This window comes from Lutra lutra, chromosome 1 (assembly GCF_902655055.1).
Source record: "Lutra lutra chromosome 1, mLutLut1.2, whole genome shotgun sequence".
NCBI lineage: Eukaryota > Metazoa > Chordata > Mammalia > Carnivora > Mustelidae > Lutra > Lutra lutra.
Genome location: NC_062278.1, coordinates 132,525,327 through 132,551,036, shown reverse-complemented (window position 1 = coordinate 132,551,036; position 25,710 = coordinate 132,525,327). Strand labels below are relative to the sequence as shown.

At 42.2% G+C, this 25,710-nt stretch overlaps 1 protein-coding gene across 2 annotated transcripts in view; it reads left to right on the top strand.

Annotated features, from left to right (window-relative positions):
* Positions 1-19,277: 19,277 nt before the first annotated feature.
* The window catches only part of ACP3 (acid phosphatase 3), a 46,635-nt gene continuing 40,202 nt past the window's right edge, over positions 19,278-25,710 (top strand). The window contains exon 1 of one of the 2 annotated variants that reach the window (XM_047737049.1): positions 19,278-19,483. In XM_047737049.1, coding sequence (XP_047593005.1) covers positions 19,367-19,483 — 117 coding nt within the window. In that variant the 5' untranslated portion in view covers positions 19,278-19,366. The remainder of the gene's footprint in view (positions 19,484-25,710) is intronic. The other variant, XM_047737045.1, reaches the window with a different exon arrangement.

Sequence of the window (25,710 nt, the reverse complement as noted above, 5' to 3'; positions counted from 1 at the left end):
TTACTGTTCTAATAATATTTGCAAGTAAATAATAGTAAATAAGTGACTGCCTGATTTACCTCACTAGGAAAGAAGTGTTAACACATAAGTAAAAAAAAACAAAGGAAGGAAGGAGGAAAAGGAGAGAGGTATAGAGCAGCGCTAGTAGTAAGAAGAGATAGAAGCAATGGTTGTGCTGTCGGAAAGAGAGGGAAGAGAGGGAATATGGATTGCATTATGTCTCCCCAAAACATGTTGGAATCCTAAACCCCAGTACCTGTGAATGTGACCTTATTTGCAAATAGGATCTTGCAAAATGACCTAATGAAGTCATTAGGGTGCCCCTAATAAGTATGACTTATAAAAAGGGGAAATGTAGACATATAGACACACACAGGGAGAATGCCTTTGGAGATCAAGGCAAAGACTGGAGTAGTTCATCTACAAGCCAAGAGATACCAAAAATTACCAGGAAACCACCAGAAACTAGGGAAGAGGCATGGAAGAGATTCTCCCTCACAGCCCCAGGAGGAACCAATCTTATTTAATTAAGTAACCTTAATCTTGGACTTCCAGCCTCCAGAACTGTGAGAACAAATTTCTGTTTAAGCCACATAGTCTGTGGTGCTTTGTCACAGTGGCCCTAGAAAACTAATATAAGGGGCAAGAAGGTGAAGAGGGAGAGAAGAAAAGACAGTAACTCTAGTCAGTCTGCTAAACTGAGCTCTGGGGGACGGGGGGAGGAAAATGTCTACAAAAACCTAATTTGTTATGCTAAAATAGTCAATATAACCACAAGTTTCCTAAAAATAGTTAATACATGTTACCTATATAGTGTTTCATTCCTGAGAAGATAATGAATCAGGGCAGACTGTCTAGATGACATTGTGTTTCCTTCCTCTGCGTGAGAAATAGACTTCAGGGGCACCCAAGTGGCTCAGTCATTAAGCGTCTGCCTTTGGCTCAGGTCATGATCCTTAAGTCCCCGGATTGAGTCCCATGCCTCCCACATTGGGCTCCCTGCTCAGTGGGGAGTCTGCTTCTCCCTCTGCTCCTCTCCCCACTCATGCTCTCACTCTCGCTCTCTCAAATAAATAAATCTTTAAAGAAATAGATTTTAATGGTAAGATTCAGGAACAGGTAAGTGTGATCTCAGAGGTAAACTGAGAAAAGAGAAAGAATGTTAAGCATTCTCAGAAGGCAAGAGATCTGGGATCAAAACTGATTAGCAGTAACATTTCTCCTCCAACTCCATGCAGTGATCTCCTGTGAGGCTGTGGAACCCATGGGGAAAGGATCCAGGAGTATAGCTCATGCTCCCTCGGGAGGCCTGCTGTTCAAAGTGGGCACACAGCTTAGGGCAAAGAATTTTCATGCTTCTTCAGGATTTCTGTGTTTATTTTTTGGTCAGGGTCCTTCCCGAAGCCAGTGTTTTTTATTTCTTTAAAGATTTTATTTATTTATTTGACAGCAGAGATCACAAGTAGACAGAGAGGCAGGCAGAGAGATGGGGAAGCAGGCTCCCTGCTGAGCAGAGAGCCCAATGCAGGGCTTGATCCCAGGACCCTGAGATCATGACCTGAGCTGAAGGCAGAGTCTTAACCCAGTGAGCCACCCAGGCGCCCCTAAGCCAGTGTTTTTAAAAGGGAGATTGACATACCACACTCAGCAACATTTCTTGGAGAACTTAGAAATTATTTGAAATTCCAATTTCTACCCCCACCCACCCTCCAAATTTGGAGATTCGGGACCTCCGGAAGCAGAATCCAGGATTCTGCATTTTTTCCCCCAGCAACCCCAGGGGATTCTTTCAGAATAACTCTAGGGCCTAGCCACCTTCAGGTTCCTGGATCCTTCTGTTGCCCAAGTAACAAGTTCTGTATGTTTGATTGGTTGTTTAGTTTTATAGGGAATACATTCCTCACATTCTACATTTTGCCTTAGGCAAAGAAAGGATCTAGAGATATCTGGCATTCTAACAGTATAATTGAAGCTATGGATCCAAACATAAAAATTACAAATTCATGTGGCTATTTATTATGATATGTAGGCTGTTTTGCTTCCTCAAAATGGGAGGAAGTTTGGAATATATATTGTAATATGAAGGAAAGGCCCAGCCATGTAATAATTGGGGGAAGTTTGCCACTTACAGAGAAAAAAATACATAAAGTTGGCCCTTATATCAAAATAATGGTATAGTCCACAAAGTAGATCTAATTATCATAAATTGTTATACAGCAAATATCATAGCATATAAATCCATAAGGCAACACTTCGAAAAAATGCAGAGAAATGAGCAGAAACACAGTTATAGTAGGAGACTTTAGCTTACTTCTAAAAACTAATAAAAATGAACAAAGTGCTCTGTCATCAAAAAAATTTTGAAACTCCCACTTTGGTCAAATGAAACAACATGAAAGAAAGACAAAAGCAGAAACCAATGAATTAAAAGGAAAAGAAAAAAGAGAGGCAGAGCTAATAAATAACCCAAGAATTGAATCTTGAAACAGTAACAGTGAAACACCTCACTGGCCAATACAATTTTTAAATACAAAGTGTACAAATAGATGCATATATAAGGGGAATTTAAAAATATGGTGAGAAAACTGGATGAAATGGATTATTTTAATGTTATCTATTTATATAATACCAGTAATGTATTAATATAAATAACACAGACAGCAAAAGGGATGGGGGAAAAAAGGAAACCAAATACCACAAACAGAAGATTGACAAATAACCACCCTTTAAAATCCCCTGAATCCAGACAATTTCACAGGGAACTTCAATCTCCTCCTGTCAAACTTACAAGGAGCAAAGATTTCCAATGCTCTTAAAATAGTTCCAAAGCATAAGAGAAAAGGGGGATATCCAAACAGTATTTACAAAGCCAGTATGACTTTGGCACCAAAACCTGAAAACACTAGTGAAACAGCCGCAGACCAATATTTTATGACTATTATTTAAAAATCCAAAATAAAATCACAGAAATGGAACCCTGTTGTGCGTTAAAAGAAAAAGGCACCATGACCAAAAGGGATTGACTGCAAGAATTTAAAATTAAAATTCAACATATTAAGAGATCAAAGGAGCAAATGTAGATAATTCTTTCCACGGATGTTAAAGAGGAATTTGTAAAGTATCCACTACCTGTTCAATATGCTTCTCAATTTTTGGAGACTCTTTATAAAGCAGGAATAGAAAAATATTTTTAAGTCTACAAATTTGAGGTGGGGGTGGGGAATGTGTTTTCATATCTCTGTATGTGTGTGTGTTAAATAAAAAGTCAGGGCATGTAGGGGCGCCTGGGTGGCTCAGTGGGTTAAGCCTCTGCCTTTGGCTCAGGTCATGATCCCAGGGTCCTGGGATCAAGCCCCACGTCTGGCTCTCTGCTCAGCAGGGAGCCTGCCTCCTCCTCTCTCTCTGTCTGCCTCTGCCTACTTGTGATCTCTCTCTCTCTCTGTCAAATAAATAAATAAAATCTTAAAAAAAAAAAAGTTGGGGCGCCTGGGTGGCTCAGTGGGTTAAGGCCTCTGACTGTACTTCCATCTCCCCCACTCCGTGGACACTCTTCATCATCAAAGTCAACGTGACCACATCTTGCCAAATCCAGTGGTCGCTGCTTCTGTCCTCATCTTTCTTCTGCAAACACTAGGTGCTTTCGAAACACTCAACCACTACCTCTGTGAAATTCTCTCTCTGCCCAGCGTCTGTCATTACACCTCCCGATTCCCTTCTAAGTCCTCCTCACACCTTTCCAGGCTGCTCCTCTGTTTGCATTCTAAGTGTTGCTGTGCCACAGAGCTCTGTTCTTCTTTTCTTAGCAACATCAGTGACGTATAATTGGATACCATAAAATTCATCCATTTTAAGTGTATCAGTCAATGATTTCTAGTAAATTTAGAGAGTTGGGAAACCATCACCGCTATCCAGTTTTAGAACATTTTTCTTGCCCCAATAAGATTTATCTTGCTCATTTATAGCTACTTCTGGTTCCCCCATCCACCCTAAGCAGCTACAAATCAACTTGCTTTATAGATAGATTCACTTTTCCCTTTTTCTTTTGACACATTCTCTGTAGGTAATTTCATATACACCTGTGGCTTTATACCCCATCTTTTTGTCCAGGATAACCAGATTTATGTCAAGAGCCCCGGTTTCTCTGCCAAACTCCAGATTCTCATATTCAACAAGCATTCAACATCTCCACTTGGATTTTTTTTTTTAAGATTTTATTTATTTGACAGAGAGAGAGAGAGAGAGATCACAAGTAGGTAGAGAGGCAGGTGGCAGGGGGTGGGAGAAGCAGGCTCCCTGCCGAGCAGAGAGCCTGATGCGGGGATGGATCCCAGGACCCTGAGATCATGACCTGGGCCGAAAGCAGAGGCTTAACCCACTGAGCCACCCAGGCAGCCCTCTACTTGGATTTTTAAGAGACATTTCAAACACTTCTAAATAGGACTGTTGCTTATTTATTCCACATGATATAGTGGCTAAGAGTGTGTCCGCAGCCAGACATCCAGGGTTTGAATCTTGGCTTGTCACTTACTAGTTGTGTGGCATTAATCAAGTAACTTAATCTCTCTATGCCTTAACTCCCTCATCTATAAAATGGTGTTATAGCACCTATCTCATTGGACTGTTAAGAGAATTAAACATATTATCTTCCACAAAGCATTTTGGGAAGAATCCTCAGGGGGCACCTGGGTGGCTCAGTGGGTTAAGCCTCTGCCTTTGGCTCAGGTCATGATCTCAGAGTCCTGGGATTGAGCCCTACATCGGGCTCTCTGCTCAGTAGGGGAGCCTGCTTTCCCCCTTCTCTCTCTACCTGCCTCTCTGCCTACTTGTGCTCTCTGTCTGTCAAATAAATAAATGAAATCTTTTAAAAATTTTTTCAAAAAGAAGAATCCTCAGTATAGTAAATCAGTGTTCTCAAATTTTCTAGCACAATAGAATCTCTTGGGGTAGCTTTTAAAATTCTGAATGCCCAGACTACTATACCCCATACCAATTAAGTTAGAATTTCGGGAGGTGACACCCAGACATAGGTATTTTTTAATTCTCAAATAATTTCAATGTGAGGTTCAATGTGAGAACCAGGGCCATAAGAGCTCACTAAGTTTGTATTAAATAGGTAAGATAAAACTATTTCTCTCTCGGGGTACCTGGGTGGCTCAATTAAGTGTCTGACTCTTGATTTCAGTTCAGTTCATGATCTCAGGATTGTAGATCAAGTGTCACATCAGGCTCCACACTTGGGATTCTCTCTCTCTGCCACTCCCCACCACTCCCCCAACCACTACCCCACTCATGCTCTCTCCTCCCTCTCTCTCAATAAAATAAAATAAGAAATTTAAAAACAAATTTCTCTCTCAAGTTTAACTTCCTGCTCTTCTCCATCCACGAAACAGAGCTGACACTTTCCTTGCTTACCCACAGCATCCATCCACATTTTTTTCTTGCTAAAGGAATGCAGATCTTGTTCAGGTACCAGACAGCCAGGTGCTTCATGGGACAAGGCCCCTTCCCAGGTCCATGGAATAGCCCATGGTTGGTCTATGTCAATCATAGTGATCCTACCCCCTACTAGTGATTGCTTTAGGGGTGGTGGTGTTGATGTGATTTTAGTCAATGAAACATGAGGTTTTCTTCACTGCTTAAGTGAACCATAATGAATGAACCACCCATCCTTTTTCTGTACCTGGCTGTTTCCACCTTCATGCTAGAGTATCACAACTATATGATAGGATAGCAGCTATGCCTACAATGGTGGCAGCCACCTTGAGACCATGTATAGAGCTAATCTAAAAGAGAAAAAAAAGGTGAAATAGACCTGGGCTCTTGAAGATATCATTGAGCCCCTAAATTAACCAATCCTAGCATATTCTACCTCTGTATTACTTGTTATATGAAAATTGAGATGGCTCTTCAGCAACTCATGTCCCAAAGCTTCCTGATATGTGACCCCAGGAACAACAGAACCATTCATCCAATCTTTCAAACCCAAGGCCTAGGAGTGCCCCTTGATTTCCCCACCGCTCACGTCTCATATCCAAGACTGGTCAGCCCTTCCTTCCAGATATGTATTTTTCCATCCATCCTCTTCTTTCCACCTCCCTTATGCCTACAGCGATCTGAGCGATCTATCTTCTGGGCCAGTGCTATAGTCTCTGGGCTCTTCTCTTTGCTCCCCCTTTTGCTCCTCTATAATCCACTCTTGACAAGCAGCCATGATGATTTGTAACACTTACCACTCCCTTGATTAGATTCCTCATTCGCCTTGTCATTGCATCAGAATGACTCCAAACTATTCACCACAGCAAACAAGATCCTGTGTGATTGGGAACCTCTCACCTCTCTGACCTTGTCCCCTCCAGCTCTTCTCCATGTTCACTAATCTCCAGCCCCACTGGCCTTCTTTTCTTCCCTCTGATACAGCAACGTCATTCCTGTCTCAGGGCACATGGGTCTCCACCTGCCATTCACTTTGCCCCTTCTACTCTGCTCCAAAGAGAGCTGGAGCTCACACCCTCACTTCATTCACCTCACCTCAGGTGTGACCTCAGGGAAATCCTCCCCGGCCACCCATCTTACGTCAACCCCTCTGCACCCACAGGATTGCTCACTGTAGTATCACCTCATTTTATTGTACTTACAGTGATTATTACTATCTGAAATCACCCTGTCCATGCCTTCCTTTATTTGCTTATCTCTCTCCTGCTAAAATAAGTTTCATTGAATCAGGAACTCACCTGTTCACTGTTTTTTTGTTTTGTTTTGTTTTTGCTCACTCCAGCTTTCCAAGGACCTAGAACAGTGCCTGACACATGTAGATATTCAATAAATATCTGTTTGATTGAGTGTGGAATGATGGGCATGTAACCAAAACCAAGCCAACTAGAGTTTCCTCCAGGAGGTTTGAACTGGAGTTGGAGAAGAGTTCTTTTTTCTTGGATGAAGCAATGAGCAGTCTTGGTTCTAGTTTCAGTTGGGAGGATGTATGGTCTGAGAAACTGAAGCCACATGAAAAGAGGAGAAAAGAAGAATGAATTAGTTGAACCCTAGTGACATTTTTAAAAAATATTTATTTATTTATTTATTTATTTGAGAGAAAGCGAGAGCACATGTGAGGGAGTGGAGGCAGAGGAAGAGAGAACCTCAAGCAGACTCCGTACTGAGCATGAAACCCAACACAGGGCTTGATCTCATGACCCTGAAATCATGAACTGAGCCGAAACCAAGAGTCAGACAGACGCACAATCTACTGAGCCACCCAGGCGCCCGCCTCAGTGACATTTTTGTTCCAAGCCCCCATTGATCTTTACCCTTCCCTTTGTTCAGTTAAATGAAGCAAAAATTCTCTTCTTTGCCCGAGATGAACAAATCTGTCACCTACCACCAAAAGAATTTTGAGTATGAAGATGGGTTGCAGGCTTCAGAGTGAGCTCTGAGCGCCCTCCCAAAGGAAGTTCCCACATCAACCATTCAAGGTGGGGGGACAGTTAGGAGTCAGGTACCTTGACTGAGGCCCCACACTCCCTCTCATCAGCATGAAGCCGATGAGAACGGCCCTTCATTATCTGGAAAAGTAGCAGTAATAAATTTTCTGAGCTTACATGATGGTGTGATGCTCAGATCTGTTTTCAAGAACAAACTTACCAGAAATTCCAAGGAGCCTCCAGTTGTACTACTTTTGGGATCCACTGTAGCTTTTGAACTGAAGCCACATCCTTCTCAGGCAACTCCCAGACAATACCTGAGCGTGGTGGGGTACTGAATTTTGGCCTAGTTCGTGATTTCTCTATTGCACTGGAGTCCCCATTTTGCAGTCTGAGTGTTTGCAGTCTGAACCACAGTTTGAGGCTCTTCCTATCTACTCCTTCCATCCATCACTCTTTGTCCCAAGTACTGGACCTGCATCACAGTCTGAAGTCCTTCCCTGCCTGCTCTTCTCCCTTTCCCCTCTAATAGGCATTATCCCCAACAAAGAGCTGGTGCTTCTAACTCTGTCTTGGCCTCTGCTTTCTGGAGGACCTAACCAACACACTAGCAAGTGCAAGCAAGGCTAGCAGCCCTTACGCTCTCTGAGGGCCAATATACGGAGAAAGCATGGGCCACAGGCAGGATGGGCAGAGGGGAGACTCGTGGTGGATCCATACCTTAGTAATTGCAGGGCAAGAAGCTGCTTGTGTTTGGCAGGCAGCTGAGAGCCTCTGTTGAAGGAAGGACAGAGAGAGGAGGTGTAGAAGACCATCAACAGCAGCAGGAGGGGTGGAAATAAAGCAGAGCTCAGCACCATCTCCTTGGGATCTTTCTCTCCTCCTCCCTTGTTGGGGCTGTGTATGGATTGCCATGATTCAGATGTTTTTAACTCTGGGTTCCTGCATTTTGCCTATAACACATTAACTATCACACTGATTCTCATGCTGCTGGCACTATGTGCACAGAGCTCTTGGCATTTCTTGCAAAAGAAGAAAAGAGTTTCTTTTGTCACAAGACATTCCCCTAGGAAGCTGCCTCATCCAGCAGCCCTAACCTTTCCAGGCCCAACCCCTTGAGGTCTTCCTTTCATACAGATACCTCCCTGGCCTCAGGATCTGTCTGCTTACTTTCTGCTTCCAGTCATCCCTAGTCCACCACCTTGTAAATTTTCTGTCCTTTCCTTATGAAATGAAAAGCGTAGGGATTTTGAAGTTAGACAGACCTCCATTCACATTCTTACACTGTAGTCTTTGGCTATCTGCCTTTCAAGTATATTAGGGGGTTTCAATGAGATAAGAGGTGCGATGTGACTGGCAGCGTTTACAGCATACAGTAGGCACTCCATAAATGTTAATACCCTCGCTTCCTTGCTTTCTTGTCTAAGGGGCACTTCTATTTCCAACATCTAGTGTTCACTCTCTGACCTTGACTTTATAATTACCATTCTTTACCCTTCTGTTTGAGCTCTTGCACAATTTTCCTGGCCCACCCACGCTTCCCCATAACTACACCCATAACTGCAGTTTTATAGTCTCCCACCTGTCTCTCAGTCAGCCTGTCCCATATTCCTCCCCCTCCAAAATGAGGAAACCGTGTTGACGCCATACTGAACAACATAGCACTAATGCAATGGCAGACCCTGGGGTGTGCTGGAATGAGCTCCCAGTGGCTGGTGAGAGCCAAGTGTTGACTTTCCAGGAATTTTGTAAGCTGGTTGCTAAGCCCCAGACCTAAATAAAAATTAAAGCTACATAAACTTAAAATTAAGTAAGTTATATTAAAAACAAAGTTCATAAATACTCAAAATTCATCACTTCCAAATTATTTTACTATGCTGTATTATTATCCATTCTCTTGAAGTTATTTATATTCATGCTAAGTTACTATGATGGAAATACTATGCGCTGGTGTGCTTAGCTCTTTCCAGCTGCATATTCAATGGCAGCATGTTGGTAGCTTGAAATAGGTTGTGGTGGGAATATTTACACTGTGGAAATTGGCAAATGCTACAGATAAGATTTTTTTTTCCAGATCCAGTTGTTAAACATTTACAACATACCGTTCAATGGACCACTTCTAATATAATCCAGCAATAATCACCAAATAAACTAAAGTAACTAAAGACATAAGGTAAGTTTTTTAAATTTTTAATTATTTTTATTAACATATAATGTATTATTAGCCCCAGGAGTACAGGCCTGTGAATCGTCAGGCTAACATACTTCACAGCACTCACTATAGTACATACCCTCCCAAGTGTCCATCACCAACCACCCTCTCCATATCCCCCCTCCCTCCCCTCCCCCAACCCTCAGTTTGTTTTTGAGAGATTAAGAGCTTCTTATGGTTTGTCTCCCTCCCGATCCCATCTTGTTTCATTGTTCCTTCCCAACCCCCAAACCCCTTACCCTGCCTCTCAAGTTCCTCACATCAGGGAGATCATATGATAATAATATATAAGTAAGTTTTTTCTTTAATATTTTATTTATTTGACAGACAGAGATCACAAGTAGGCAGAGAGGCAGGCAGAAAGAGAGGAAGGGAAGCAGGCCCCCTGCTGAGCAGAGAGCCCTATGCAGGGCTTGATCCCAGGGATGCGGGGCTCGATCCCAGGACCCTGGGATCATGACCTGAGCTGAAGGCAGAGGCTTTAACCCACTGAGCTACCCAGGCACCCCTACATAAGGTAAGTTTTAAAAGATGTTTATACCCTCAAGATATCCCAGTCCAACTACTTGCAGTTCTCCAGAATGCATCCTGTTCTCTGATTCCTTCATTATCTTTTGTACTGACCTAAATACTAGGTAAATAATTGCTAACGTCAATGTTCCTCTTCTTAGCAACCATGACATTCTGTGCATGTTTCACTGGCTTCATCACATTAGAATTGTTTGTCCTCCTCCACAAGATAGTATGCTCCCTGACGGTTGGGTTGTGTCTGCCCAAACTTGGTCTTCCCTTATCTGCTCATAACAAATACTCAACAGATTTTTTGATCATTAGCCTGCCAGTAGCAACAATTCTCAAATATTTGGCCTTGGGACCCCTTTATGCTCTTAAAAATAATTGAAGGTGCTTAAGAGCTTTTGTTTGTGTGGTTTGTATCTATTGATATTAACTCTATTCAAAATTAAAACTGAGGACATTTTAAAACACAAGAATCCACAAGCACGCATTCAACTTGCCTTCAGAGCAATGATGTCATTACATGTTAGTAGACTTCAGAAAATTCCAATGAGTACCCATGAGAGAAAGACAATGAAAAAGAAAATAATATTTTAGCATTGTTATAAAAATAGGTTTGACACCATGGATCCTCAGAATAGATCTCAGAAATCTTCTGGAAGCATCGCAGGGACATCCTAAGCATCTCAGTGTTCCCAGCCCACATTTTGAGGACTACTGCCTTCTGGTGTATCTTCACCTGAACAGATTGATTCAGAAAAAAAATACTCTATCCTGGATTGAGTAGTGTGGATTTGACAGAAGGGATGATAATTTAGGATGGAGCATAGCAGCTATGTCCCAGTGGCATCTTTGAGAAGATGTGGAATTGGCAACCATTTGATGTGAATCACTGTTTTGTGGATTAAAAGATGGAATTCTGTAAAGCCATACAAAATATTAAACATATCAATAAAATGTATGTTTTGATAGAAATTCTCTAAGCTACTTTTTTCTTACTATTTGTATTTTTGAGCAGCTGATACGTTAGGATGTACTTTTTGACTCTACACTGCTTTTCCATAATGCTAGTAGCAGCACTAACTTTAAAATCCTTCAGCTACAAGGACCCTATTCTTCTGTTGGGCTTTTTGACAACAAAGAGAAGGGATGCATGAATGGAGACTCTTGTGGCTTTCCTTTGAATTATAAGACTCTTCTGCCTGAAATAACCATGTAGCCTTATAATCTGGTCCAATCCGCTAATATTTATACATTATGGCAGTAATTTCCTTTAAGAATTTACCTTGCCATCCAAAATTGGGACTACGGAAATAGTTTTGGTTCCTCTATCTACATGCTATCCAAAATTATATTATAATTATATTGACGTTTTCTCATGTTATAAGTAATATTTCTGTATTCAACATTATTTCTAAGGACCAGTGTCAAGTAAAGAGTATGAACTCTAGGTTACTCAATTTTATTTGGACCAATGTAACCTAATAAATTTTTGAGAAGTCAAGAAGGATGAAACAGAGTAAAGTGGATATATTTACAATGTTTTAAGAAGCCTACCCTCAATTCACTATGATATAACAGGGGCCATTTTACTGCCTGCCACATAGCTTCCCCATCAAGCATTACAAAGGATCCTCACGTTTTCTTGCATTAATATCCCTTTAAAGATTATTAATGTCATACTTCCAGATGGAGGTATATTTATCCTGGGACATGGATTCCTGTGTGTGTGTGTGTGTGTGTGTGTGTGTGTGTGTGTGTGTGTGTGTGACAGGACTGGAGAGGGTAATATCATCATGGAGTGTGTGCCCCATGATAATTAATTTATTTATTTTTTTCTTTTCTTTACCCATCCTCCCACCTGCCTCCCCTCTGTAGCCATCAGTTTGTTCTCTATAGTTAAGAGTCTGTTTCTTGGATTGTCTCTCTCTCTCTTGCTCTCTCTTTCTTTTCCCCTTACTTATTTGTTTTGTTTCTTAAATTCCACATATGATTGAGATCATATGGTGTTTGTCCTTCTCTGACTGATGTATATCAATTAACATTGTACTCTCTAGCTCCATCCATGTCATTGCAAATGGCAAAATTCCATTCTTTTTATGGCTGAATAATATTCCATTGTGTATATATACCACATCTTTATCCATTCATCTATTGATGGACGCTTGGGTTGCTTCCATAGTTTCGCTATTGTAAGTATGCTGTAGTAGACATAGGGGTGCATATATCCCTTTGAATTAGTGTGTTTGTATTTTTTGCATAAATACACAGTAGCACAATTCCTGGATCATAGGTTAGTTCAATTTTTAACTTTTTGAAGTGATAAAGAATTTTAAATATTATTTTTATTAAAATAAAACTCAAACATTATCACACAAAGTGAAGAAGTTATATTAATTTTTCACATCAAATATGGAATTCAAAAATATGTCTCCTTCATTTGACTTTTTCCCCCAAATATATCCCATTTGACAGAAATTAGCAGAGAGTCTCAAGTCAGCAGTCAAATACTAGAGAATAGGACTTAGAAAATCACAAAGCTTTGAGAGTCTCAGTATCAAGAGATAAAGATTGACTGACAGGACTTTATTCATCCAAAGAAAAATCCTTCTGGTAATGGAATAAACAGAAAACCAGTATATAGAAATTATAAGAAAGTTCTGAGACGTGTTAGGAGGTTTTTTTGTTTTGGTTTGGTTTGGTTTCTTTTGTTTTTAGATAAAGGAACTGATCCTACAGTAAGGATTCATTCATTCATTCAACACATATTCACTAAACCCCTACTATGTGGGACACCTGGGTGGTTCAGTCATTAAGCATCTGCCATCCGCTCAAGTCATGACGCCAGGGTCCTGGGATCGACCCCACCACATCAGGCTCCCTGCTCAGCGGGAAGCCTGTTTCTCCCCTCCCACTCCCCCTGCTTATGTTCCCTCTATCATTGCGTCCCTCTCTGTCAAATAAATAAAGAAATAAAATCGTTAAATTAATTAATTAATTAATTGACCTCTACTATATTCCAGGTCTTGTTCTATCCAATGAGGACCCAGCAGTAAACTCTTCTACTCTCATGGAGTTTACATTCTAATGGAGGAGACAGACAATAAATGAACAAATAAATAAATATGTAGCATAGTGTCAGGTATGAAAAAGGCCATAGCAGAAATAAAGCAGGGTAGCATGACAGAGGCTGCCAGGAAGCTGCTAGATTAACCGGGGCGGTCGGGGAAGGCCTGTGTAAAGAAGCAAAGTGAGACCGTCAGCTCAGCTGAGGGAAGAGTGTACCAGAGACAGGGCACTGTAAAATGCAAGGTGTGTGGAGTGGAAACTTTCATGGGTGTAAGCAAGGGAAGAGTGAGAAGAGATACGTTGAAGATGTAGCAGGCTTCTTGCATGTCATGGAGGGATTTGGGATTTTATTCCAAGTGTGGTGGAAAGCCAGTGGAGGATTTTTTTTTTTTAAGATTTTATTTATTTATTTGACAGAGAGAGATCACAAGTAGACGGAGAGGCAGGCAGAGAGAGAGAGGGAAGCAGGCTCCCTGCTGAGCAGAGAGCCCGATGCGGGACTCGATCCCAGGACCCTGAGATCATGACCTGAGCCGAAGGCAGCGGCTTAACCCACTGAGCCACCCAGGCGCCCCGCCAGTGGAGGATTTTGAATGGGTCACTGACATGATGTGATTCAGGGACTTCTTAAGGACAAACTGAGGACTTTCTAAATGGGTATTGCATTGTCCTGGGATTTTCATGATACTACAGGAAATTGTCGGATCTGTTTAATACAGGATACATCAAAAGATACAGGAGGGGGACAGAATAGAAATTAGGACAGGAGGAAGACTATTCCTAAGCTGGCTCTCTTTGCCAGCTTAGGAATTGGCCCTATAATAGGAATAGTCAGGTGAACTATGTCATACACTCAGTGACCTTCCAGACCCACCTTCCATAATGCGGAAGGTACCTGGTAATCAAGTGAGAAAGAGCACAGAGTTCATATTAGATATCTTAATATTCCTATTCTAATTTTAATAAAAATATCTGTTCATTGTGAGAAATTTGGAAAGTGGAGAAAGCAGAAGGAAGAAAGTAAAACCACTCACAAACACGTCACCCTGAAAAAAAGCACCATCAAAATGTGCATGTTTCTTTGACACACGTTACACAGAATGAGACAGGATCATATTTTTATAAGTAGTGAGTTCTTTCCCTTCCATATTAAATAGAGTAGAACCAATACAATGGTCTGTCTGGAGGGCTGTATGGGAGTTGAAACAGTGGTAGGACAATATTTGCCTTGTTATCCCAGTGACCAGAGCCTTGGAATGACTCACAAGGTGGACGATGACACAACAGTCTCTCCTGTCAGTGCCTGAACAACTGAGCCTCGTTCCAGGGTGACCACGTCAGACCCCATCCCTGTTCTTCACAGCTCCTTCTCCGTTACGAGTCACTGTCGCCTCTTCTCTCAGGTGAGTTAGTTCTGACTGTGAGGAAAGCAGTGTTACCACAGGGGCAAAGGAGTAGGACAGAGGCCAGGCCTATGCAAGTAAATACAGTCTGAGGAGCAGCTGAAGGTCACCTTTGTTCAGTCTAACAGATAAAAGTCCTCTGTTCCTAATGTCCTTATCCCGCCCAAGCCTTCAATTCCTTGGAGACAGAACAGGAAGAAGTCAGATTATTTCATCTCAAAAGAAAAAAGAAGTTGTTCTCTCCCGTGTTCCAATTCATAGAGTCATGTCTGGGAACTAGGGTGAGGAGAGCAAGGCATCGACCTTGGGCTCGTAACATACAGGGATGCCAGAAACGTCCTAATAATGAGCAACAGCAATCAGACAACAAAAAAGAAATAAAAGGTATTCAAATTGGCAAAGAAGAAATCAAACTCTCTTCGCAGATGACATGATACTTTATATGGAAAACCCAAAAGACTTCATCCCCAAACTACCAGAACTCATACAGCAATTCAGTAATGTGGCAGCATACAAAATCAATGTACAGAAATCAGTTGCTTTCTTCTACACTAACAACGAAAATATAGAAAGGGAAATTAGAGAATTAATTCCATTTACTATAGGACCAAGAACCATAAGGTACCTGGGAATAAACCTAACCAAAGAGGTAAAGGATCTGTACTCAGGGAACTACAGAACACTCGTGAAAGAAATTGAAGAAGACACAAATAGATGGAAGAGCATTCCATGCTCATGGATCAGAAGAATAAACATTGTTAAAATTCTATACTGCCTAGAGCCATCTATGCTTTCAATGCCAACCCGATCAAAATTCCACTGGCATTTTTCAAAGTGCTGGAACAAACAATCCTAAAATTTGTATGGAACCAGAAAGAGACCCCGAATTGCTAAGGAAATGTTGAAAAAGAGAAACAAAACTGGGGGCATCACAATCCCTGATTTCAAGCTTTACTACAAAGCTGTGATCAATAATATTTTAGCACAGTATTTTGAAAAACAAAAATTAATGTAAAACAATCTATCATTTAAAAAGATGTCAAGGGATGCCTGGGTGGCTCAGTCGGTTAAGTGTCTGCCTTTGGCTCAGGTCATGATCTCAGGGTCCTGGGATCAAGCCCTGCATCAGGATCCTTGCTCAGTGGGGAGCCTGCTTCTCCCTCTGCCAGCCACTCCCCCTGCATGTGCTCATTCTCTCTTTCTCTCTGACAAATAAATAATTAAAATCTTAAAAAACTAATAAAAATAAATAAAAAGATGTCAAAGTTTAAAGTAAAAACAGGGTCAGCATTATCGATTTTTTAAAAAAAGATTGTATATTTACCTGACAGACATAGATACAGCAAGAGAGGGAACACAAGCAGGGGGAGTGGGAGAAGGAGAATCAGACTCCCCGCTGAGCAGGGAACCCGATATGGGGCTCGATCCCTGGACCCTGGGATCATGACTCTAGCAGAAGGCAGATGTGCAATGACTGAGCCACCCAGGCACCCTATTGATTTTCCATTTGCCTCAGGCTCCCATCAAGTTTGGCAGGACAGTCACTGATCTTACATCACTCCCCACCACCACACCACCAATGACATTAACATTGGATGTTTACCTAAATATTCAAAATAAAACAGACATACCAAGGGCAAACAGACTTACAGACAGACACTAAACACCCAAAATGATCAGTAAAGGAGAAAAAAACTTGTATTCTAAGCCCCTCTTCCATTTGTCTCAGAGCAGCTAACACTGTAACCAAGTTCTGGTGCAACAGTTTGCCCTGACAGAGACTGTTGATTAATCGTTACTATTTAGTGGCCAGTAAGTAGTCTGCAAGTCACTGAGAGTCACGAAATACAATTGTGAAGGTGTAACAAGTGAGGAGTTTAAACACAGCCTTCCTCCTTGGTGAGCAACCAATGTATCTATTGATGGATCTTAACTCCAAGACAGACTCTTGCTATCAGAGGCATGCTTAGTGCTTTCACAGCCTTTGATCTACCCAGGATCATGAATTCTTTTCCTATGAATAATTGGTCATGGTCATGGATTCTGTGTTGTACCACACAAATCTCCCTTCGTGAGCTGAAGGATTAATTCCCTCCAGCTCTTGGGATTTTATTCTTTGACATTACTCAGCTGTCAATTCCTTTCAGAACTGTCTTGCGTGGAAGAAAGCCACCTTACCCACCGCCACACTCCCTGCTGGGAGCAGCCTGCATCCAATGACTGGCTGAGGCAGGAGTAAAAAAAAAAAAATGCCCAGCTCCCTCTCCCCAGTTCAGAACAACTTCAAAGGCTATCCCAGCTTCCGCACTCCTAGCAGGGTCAGCTGAGGTCTTCTCCCTCTGCCCAAGCCTGCTTATTTTTCTTACCCCTTCTGTTGTTGCTCCTGAGAACATTCCTAAATAAATTTCCTGCATGCAAATCTCCATCTGGGAGTTGGCTTTCCAATGAACCTAACCTGCTCCACTTACGGGACTTCCCAACATAGTGTTGTGTTAGTTACATAGAGCTATATGAAGAAACAAAAGTGATTCAGACAGTAAGTTCTGCTAATCGTCGACATAAAAATTACCGGCACCCTTTCTTGGGATATCAATAAAGACACCCAATTTTTTTTAAGTCTCACCTTTTTTCTTTTTTATTTTCTTAAAGATTTTATTTATTTATTTTTGAGAGAGAGCACAAGCAGGGGAAGCAGAAGAAGGAGAAGGGGACTCTCTACTGAGCAAGGGGGACTCGATCCCAGGACCCTGGGATCATGACCTGAGCTGAAAGCAGACGCTTAACTGACTGAGCCACCCAGGCACCCTGAAGTCTCACCTTTAAAGCTACCATATCTGCATATTTATTCCAGATGACTCTTTAAGCCTTCACAAAGGCCTTATGAAGAGACCAAAGAAGATTCTTAAGTGAATTTAATCTGAGTATTCAGATCTAGATCTATGATCTTCTCCTCCCCTTATAATTTAATAATCAAAGTAGAAGTTAGGGTGATGATGAGGGTAGAGAATAGAAGTATAAACTGTCCACTTATTCCAACCTGAACCCGTTTAGGTTGAGATGTATTCAATGTAATTATCCTTTCTCAGTTTCTCTCTATAAGAATTGTTTGCTGCAGCTGCTGCTACTATTGTTGCTACTTAGAGGGCTACAAGGATCCCAGAGGAGGTGATGCAGAGAAAGTAGGATCTGGATCAGAAGAGGGTTTTATCCAACCCAACACAACACGGCATAGTGGGTTAGAGAACCAGAGACAGTACCAGGAAGCACTAAGCCTATAGCCAGGCATCAAGCCAGAGGTAGATAAGGAAGAAGACAGGACAACAAGGAGCCAACCTGATCCTTGAAAAAACATTGAACAGAATGACATATCTGGTACAATTTAAGGCATGTGGGTCAAAGCCAAGTGAAAGGTAAACGGGAACTGGAGCTTCCTTGGTCAGGTTGCCTGGTGCATACAGCAGGGACCATCAGTGTAGCAATTTCAAATCTGCCCTGGACCAGCTCTCAACCTCCATCCCCTTATCCCTGAATGCATCTCCTCAAAATGTCACCCACTGAAAATGACAATGGGGACTGGCAGGTGAAGAATGTGATAGCAAACACAGGGTCCCAAATCCCCTGAAATGTCTAACCCTACCACACATTCATTCATTCTTCACATACGCTCTTCCATACCAAAAGAAGCACCCACTTCCCCACACACCACATGCTAGGGCATTCTGTGATCCCTTCACCACAGAACCCTCTTGCCACAGGTACAATGTACCAGAGACCACCTTGTGAGACCAACCATTGATCTCCCTCTGCTGAGGGGGTAGGTTCAGCCTACAATGGGGCTGATGGGTTGGGGGAAAAAATGGAAAGCTAAATTCCTTCAGTCCAGATTTTCCTCTTTTGTAGCATCCCTGATGAGATCAGGGTTGGAGAGGCAAGGCTGTGACTCACCCAGAATGCAGAATGCAGGGCTCAGGGCGCAAGACGGTGACTGACAACATAGAGTTATAGGTCAGTTTGCTGTTGTTGTCATCGTTTTTCAATTGTGTCAGGTTAGGAAAGGCACTTCTAATCCTAATTTGAGACACCACAGATGAACCCCAAATATCTGAAGGTGTCACTAAAAGTTTTCAAAATAAAATTTCTCTTACTTTTCTTCAATTCAAAAACACCTCTCGAAAATTTTTAAAAAATAATAATAAAAACACCTCTCTAGGCTACATGAGAGTTTTACAAAAGGGAGCCAAGTTTGGCCTGAGGAATAGACCTAAAATACACCAGTACTCGCAGTCCCTTCCATATTTCTGTGCCTATATTTCTGAATTTCCAAATTCCCAGTTAGGAATAACAGGCCTAAGTTTTCTAAAGTCGAGGCAGATCCCTTTCCCAAGTGACAGCCACAAAGAAAACACTGTATCACACCCTATCTAAAGAAAAGGGAATGGTAAACTTTAGGGGGGGGGGGGGTGTCCTAACATGCTCCCTGACCTTGAGCAACAGCTTACCCCTCTCTGGGTCTCAGCATTCTACCTTAAATCCAGAAGACTGGGATCTCTCACACCCAGCCCTCAAATTACCCGAACAGACACTTGCCAAACCCCGCCCCAAACTACCTGGTGATCTTACTATTTCTGCGTCTGGCTCCGCCCAGGGACTCCTTCCCTTCCAATCTCTTTGTTAAATAGCTTGCTCTCTAATGGCTTTTGCTCTGGAAACAGCACCTCGGAACTCCAGCCCGAGAAACACTCCCCAGCATGAGGGCTGCCCTGCTCCCCGTGGCCAGGGCAGCAAGCCTTGGCCTTAGCTTCTGGCTTCTGCTCTCCTGGGTAGACCGAGGTGCGGTCGCCAAGGAGCTCAAGTTCCTGACTTTGGTGAGTAGACTTTTCTCCTTGTTTTTTCCTTAAAACTGTTACCAGCAGGGGCTGATACCCAGGTGTCAGGTTTCACTTTACCCCCTACTGTGGTCTCCCAGAGTCCTAACTCAGAAAGTGCATAATCAAGTTTCGCAAGTTCCTCCTAACGAATACTTAACGTGTCCCGACAAAAAGTGTTTGCTTCGGCTATTTGTGCCTTTGCCGCTGTTATTTATTTATTCACGTATTTCACAGCTGCCCTGAGTGCGTGGTTCCTCCCGACAGCCACAGACGCAGTGCGGGAAGCCCCAGCTGGCCACGTTAGCCCCAGGAGCTAACCAGGCTTCCCTCAGCGCGATGATTATTTGTTTGCAAACCAAAGGACACCCATCTTCTGCATGAAGGAGCCCCTTCCCCTTTTCTTTATCAGGAAATTGGAAACGCTATTTGCCAACCGTCTTTGACGCATAAAAGTGAAATTAAATTCGAGAAATTTCGAGGAGGACTTCCTGATATGTAGATTTGATTGATCATTAAAATAATGTTTTTCTCCTCCCCTGTATGTGTGACAAGTTGTGGGGAAAGAGGGGTAGCTGATGTGTGACGGGAAGGAAAGAAAATACACTGTGGACGTTTTCTTAGAAGTAGGTGGGAAGGGGGTTTGCGAAGTGAAGGGGATTTATCACTTTCCTGGGAGTCCTGGGGTTAATCCCTGTGTGTCCCTGGGTGTCCCTGGGTTTCCCTGTCTGTGATTTTCTCTGTATCTCTACTTCTCTCTTCACCTGTTGCACTCACTGTCTCCACCCCCTCCCGCCCCGACTCTGCCCCTTTCTTTGTCTTTCACACCTGCTCTCTCAATCTCTTTCTCTTCCTCACCTTTTTTATTTGATAGATGGAAAATACGCTGGTAAATAAGTAAATTTTCCTCCTGTGAGAATACTCAAAATTTATTTCTATAATTTTCAGGGAGGTCATCTTTTACCTAAAAAATCAAACATAAAATTCCTGTTTCCTCAGCTGAGTGTTTTCAGAACTCCTTTCTTTCCCTTCCACAGAACAAATTTCATAACCATATGATTATGCAAATTATGATTGTTAGTGCAATAAATCTTTACTAGGTCATGAGTCAACAAATGAGAGAGAATCAGAGAAACATATCATCAATTTATTTACAAGTGATTTACCAGCTGTCAGACTTATGTGCTGAAAAAAGAACCGTGTGTCATATCGTGTACCTTCTGTAAAGAAATCCACGCAAGTGGGACTTTTACTTATATTCATGGGTTTCTTGCCAACACGTACATTAAGCAAGTGTGGGGGACACAGCAGAAACTGCACTCTCAACACTGCAGGCCTGTGGCAAGTTGGCTGAGAGGTAATCGTCTGTGAGGTATTATAGTGAACTTGGAGTTAACCGCATGTGGTCAATTCTGTGTTGTTTTACTCCGGCACAGGCTCACTCCCCTTGACTACCAAACTGTGGAGGGCTTCCTTTCTCCCCCGTCACTCTCAGTTAACAGATGTTCAGGGACTACAACTTAATTCTACCCTAAGAAAAACCTGACAGACACACCTGGGTGGCTCAGTTAAGCAAGGATCTGCTTTCACCTCAGGTCATGATCTCAGGGTCCTGGGGATGGAATCCCACTTTAGACTCCCTGCTCAATGGGGAGTCTGCTTCTCCCTTTGCCTGCTGCTCCCTTGCTTGTGTTCTCTCTCTCTGACAAATGAATAAATAAAATCTTTTTTTTTAAGATTTTATTTATTCATTTGTCAGAGAGAGTGAGCACAGGCAGACAGAGTGGCAGGCAGAGGCAGAGGGAGAAGCAGACTCCCTGCTGAGCAAGGAGCCCGATGCGGGACTTGATCCCAGGGATGCGGGACTTGATCCCAGGATGCTGGGATCATGACCTGAGCTAAAGGCAGCCACTTAACCAACTGAGCCACCCAGGCATCCCTGAATAAATAAAATTTAAAAAAAAAAAAAAAGGATAACGACAAGAAAACCTTACAAAGATAGCTCTCTTGGAGCTATAAAGATTAACATTTATCACACAAGGCTAATGTTAATGATTTTTCCTAGCAAGGCTTTCTTCCATTAATGGTAGATGAAAGGCAACTTAATACAACTTCTTGGCCCTTACCAAACAATATCTAAGGACTTCAGTGATGAGATACTACTTTCTTTTTATTGATTATGGAGAATATTTGACCATAAATGGTTAAATTATATACCCAGGCAAATCCTTAGAAAATTATTAGAACCAGAATAAAAGAAAGGTGCCTCTAATTAAAGTGGTAACATTTGTAACAATAACCAATCATCACTCGATGTTATTATATGCCGGGCACTGTTCTGAGAGTGCGATATGGAAAATGTCCCATTATCCTTCCAACAACCCCGTGAAGTAGGGTTCCTAGGAAAACACAGGATACCCAGTTAAATTTGAAGTATGTTTCGTGCAATATTTGGGCATCCTGCAGTTTGGTTTGCTCCATCTGGCAACTGCTCTTTAAAATTTTACAGAAACTTTACTATCTCTATTTTATAGATAAAGATATTGAGACACAAAGAGGCTAAGCAACTTGTCCACAGTTACGTGGTAGCCGTGGTTTGTCAGGATGTGAATCCAGGCTGTATGACGGAGGCTCTGACCCTGATCCCTGCACATAGTCCATTCCTGCTGGAATGGAGCCAGCACATGGAGCTGAGAGCTCCCCCTGAAGGTTAGGTGCACAGACAGCTCATAATCAGTAGGTAGTTTCCTCGCTGTTCCTCTGAGATCCAGGAAAAATAAATCTTTCCCACTTCTGAGAAGCTGTCCTTGGCAGAAAGAGCAGGAAACTGTCCTTGGCTCTTGTTCTGTCTCATGAACAGAGTTATCACACAATCTTTTAAAACAGGTTTATCAACGTGTGTCCCATGGAATGCTAGTTTGACGAGTTGTTAACAGGATTTGCTTGGAAGAAAAAATGGGTTTCAGTAGTCAAATCAGTTTTGGGAACAAAACAAGAGTCACATTGTATTTCAGGTCTCTAAAGGGCAGGACTCCTCAGTCTTTAATAGTCTAACATCTCTGGGCTCCTGAGTGGCTCAGTCGGTTAAACCTCTGCCTTTGGCTCAGGTCATGATCCCAGGGTCCTGGTATCAGGCTTCCTGCTCAATGGGGAGTCTGCTTCTCCCTCTCCCTCTGTCCTTCTGCTCATGCTATCTTTCTCTCCCTCTTTTGCTTTATCTCAAATAAACAAATAAAATCTTTAAAAATAATAATAATTTAATATGTGCTGTGGCTTTAAAGGAAAGGATCTAGTAGGAAACTATATTTCTTAAAATTTGACCACAGAATCCACCTCCTCTTTTCCCAGAGTATCCCATAGAAAACCCTTAGAGAATCATTATTTTTAACTTTTTAGAGAAAGAGTAATAAGTATGGTGAGTATGGGAGGTCAAGAGAGACCTCTCTTGGTTGCCTTTTTCAGAAGGGACCTGGATTCAGTGACTGCCAGGATTAGAAATAGGAGGAGGACATTCCGGGCCGATGGAACTTCACCGTCCTGAGGCTGGAACAATGTATTGGATGCAACAGCAGGGGCTCTGTGGCTAAGCATGTTTAGCAAAAGTGTAAGATAGTAGCATCAAGGTGGGCAGGGCCAGATCAGGTAGGATGATGTAATATGGCAAACCCACTCAGCAGACTGGATAGAGAAGGATCATTCTTGGGGGAACCAGACCATGGTTCTGTTTTTTAAAAAGTCACCTGTGATCTAAAAGGATAAAGTGAATGTGATGTGGGGGAGAAAACAGTGGGTAGCATTCATGAAAACCAAGAGATCTGGATGGCTCGTTCCATCTCTTTGAACCTCAGTTTCCTTTTTGGTTCAGGACAGCAATAGGGCCAGCCTGGCCTTGCAGGAGTTCTGAGAATTGAAAGAGAGAGCAGGGAAAAGACTGTACAAAACTCTGGAGGGTTACACGGACATAAGGGGTTGTTATCCTGGATGTCTTCCTATTGCAAAATAGGCCTGGGGCTTACCCTATATGTTTAGGTTTCTGAAGGATTTCATACAAATTTGGCAGGCGGCTGTTAAGAAGTTTGCCTTACCGCAGGCTTAAAACCACTGAGGCACAGTCTAAAGGCTCCAGCTGAAACTCCAGGAGCTCAAGAATGGCGTGTGTGCACTTGAGGGCGCTCACTGATATGCACACCAACACATGCACACCGACACACACACACATACTGATTTCCAGCGTCTGGGGATGTGGAGAGGGATGGTTTATTAATTGTCTCTGGGGGACACCCCTTTTGAAGAGCTCACAGCTTGTTTGAGCCACTATCTCAAAAACCCTTAAAACTTACGGCAGTATAGGGAAGTACAATTATTCCTGACCTGTAAGGACAGAGTAAGAAAGCTTGTTCAAGCCTGTGATTATGTTCCAGGGCTCTGCTGTTTAAATAACCCTCCTCTAAGGGCACCATGCTTATTTTTCTCCCTAGGCTACACTGTCATTTAGATGCATAATCTCAGTTCTATTTTTTAAGTAGTATTTGGGATTGTTGCTTACATCAGAGTTTTCCTGTAGTGCAACACAGAGAGCTTCTGATCTTAGAGGAAAAGTTCATAACGAAGCCCCGGATCCTGGAGAGCCCACTGAAGGGATGCCGAGGGTGTGTTTTAGCAGAGAAATGAGCCTCTTAACACGGGTTAAGAATGCTGGCACTGGAGGCACACCGTCTGTGCTTGGATCTCTACTGTCATTTACAGTATGTAAATCTCTACATATGTCATTTACACACATATGCTGTGTGACCTTAGGGAGGTCACTTAACTAGGACTGATTTCCTTGTTTGTGAAATGAAGATAATATTCATAAATGCTTTGTAGAACTGATGAATGGATTAAATTATGAGAAGCACTTAGCACAGTTTCTAGGACATATCAAGCATTCAAAAAACCTTGAGGGACGCCTGGGTGGCTTAGTTGGTTAAGTGTCTGCCTTCGGCTCAGTTCATGACCCTAGGGTCCTGGAATCAAGTCCCCTTCTCCCTCTGCCCTTCACCCTGCTTGTGCTCTCTCTCTCTCTCTCTCTCTCTCTCTCTCTCTCTCTCTCTCGCAAATAAATAAATAAATAAAATCTTTAAAAAAAAAAAAACTTGAGCTATTGTGGTTAAAGGCTGGTAAGAAGCATTGTAAATTATTTTACTACAATGTCTCTCATCTGACTTCCCTTTGGCCAATTTAGGCATTCCCAACCAGAGATGATTTTGCCCCCTACAGAACATTTGGCAATGTCTGGAGAACTTTTTGATTGTCGCAATTAGGGACTACTACTGCACTCTAGTGTGCAAAGGCCAGACACGCCACTAAACATTCTGCAGGTAATAGGATAGCCCCTCACAAGGAATTATCCAGCCCAAAATGTCAACAGTGCTGAGGTTGAGATTCCCTGGAAACTAAACGTTGTAGGATTTATAATCAACTGAAACCACGTAACAATTTTAGTTACTCAGATCTAAGAAAATATTTTTGCACAATTACCTGGGATCTAAAAAGTCCAAAATATGTTTAGATTATAGAAAGAGAACTAATGAGGGGTCCCTGGGTGGTTCAGTCATTAAGCGTCTGCCTTCGACTCAGGTCATGATCCCAGGGTCCTGGAATCAAGCCCCACATTGGGCTCCCTACTCAGCAGGGAACCTGCTTCTCCCTCTCCTGCTCCCCCTGCTTGTGTTCCCTCTCTCACTGTCTCTCTCTCTCTATTAAATAAATAAATAAAATCTTTTTTTAAAAATTAAAGAAAGAAAGATAGATAGATTGATCCACTACACCATGGTCTCTGTTTGCTATGGCCTGTTCTACTGCAATTTTTATTTCTCAGCAGTTTAGGGGACCAAAAGGTAAGTTTTCTTTAGACACCAGAGACACAACCCAGGTCCTACAAGCCTCCCTCACTTTCCTGGAATCCCATCTGAAAGATGGCTAAAATTAAGAACTCTTCCTTACTCTGTGTCTCCTGAAGCATCTTAGCCAGGTAGTGTAAATGACAAGTGCAGGAAATCTCAGATAATGCAAGGTATCCTGCGGCCCTCCTCTGTATTAATAACGTTTGCTGGCATCAGTATAGACTTCATCTTGGACTTCTGGAGTATTTTTCATGTCTTTTGCTGATAAAACAGCTTTGTATTTAGTTTGGCATTTTATTCACAAAGTGTATTGGAGTCAGAAAATACCAACATTTCAAAAGT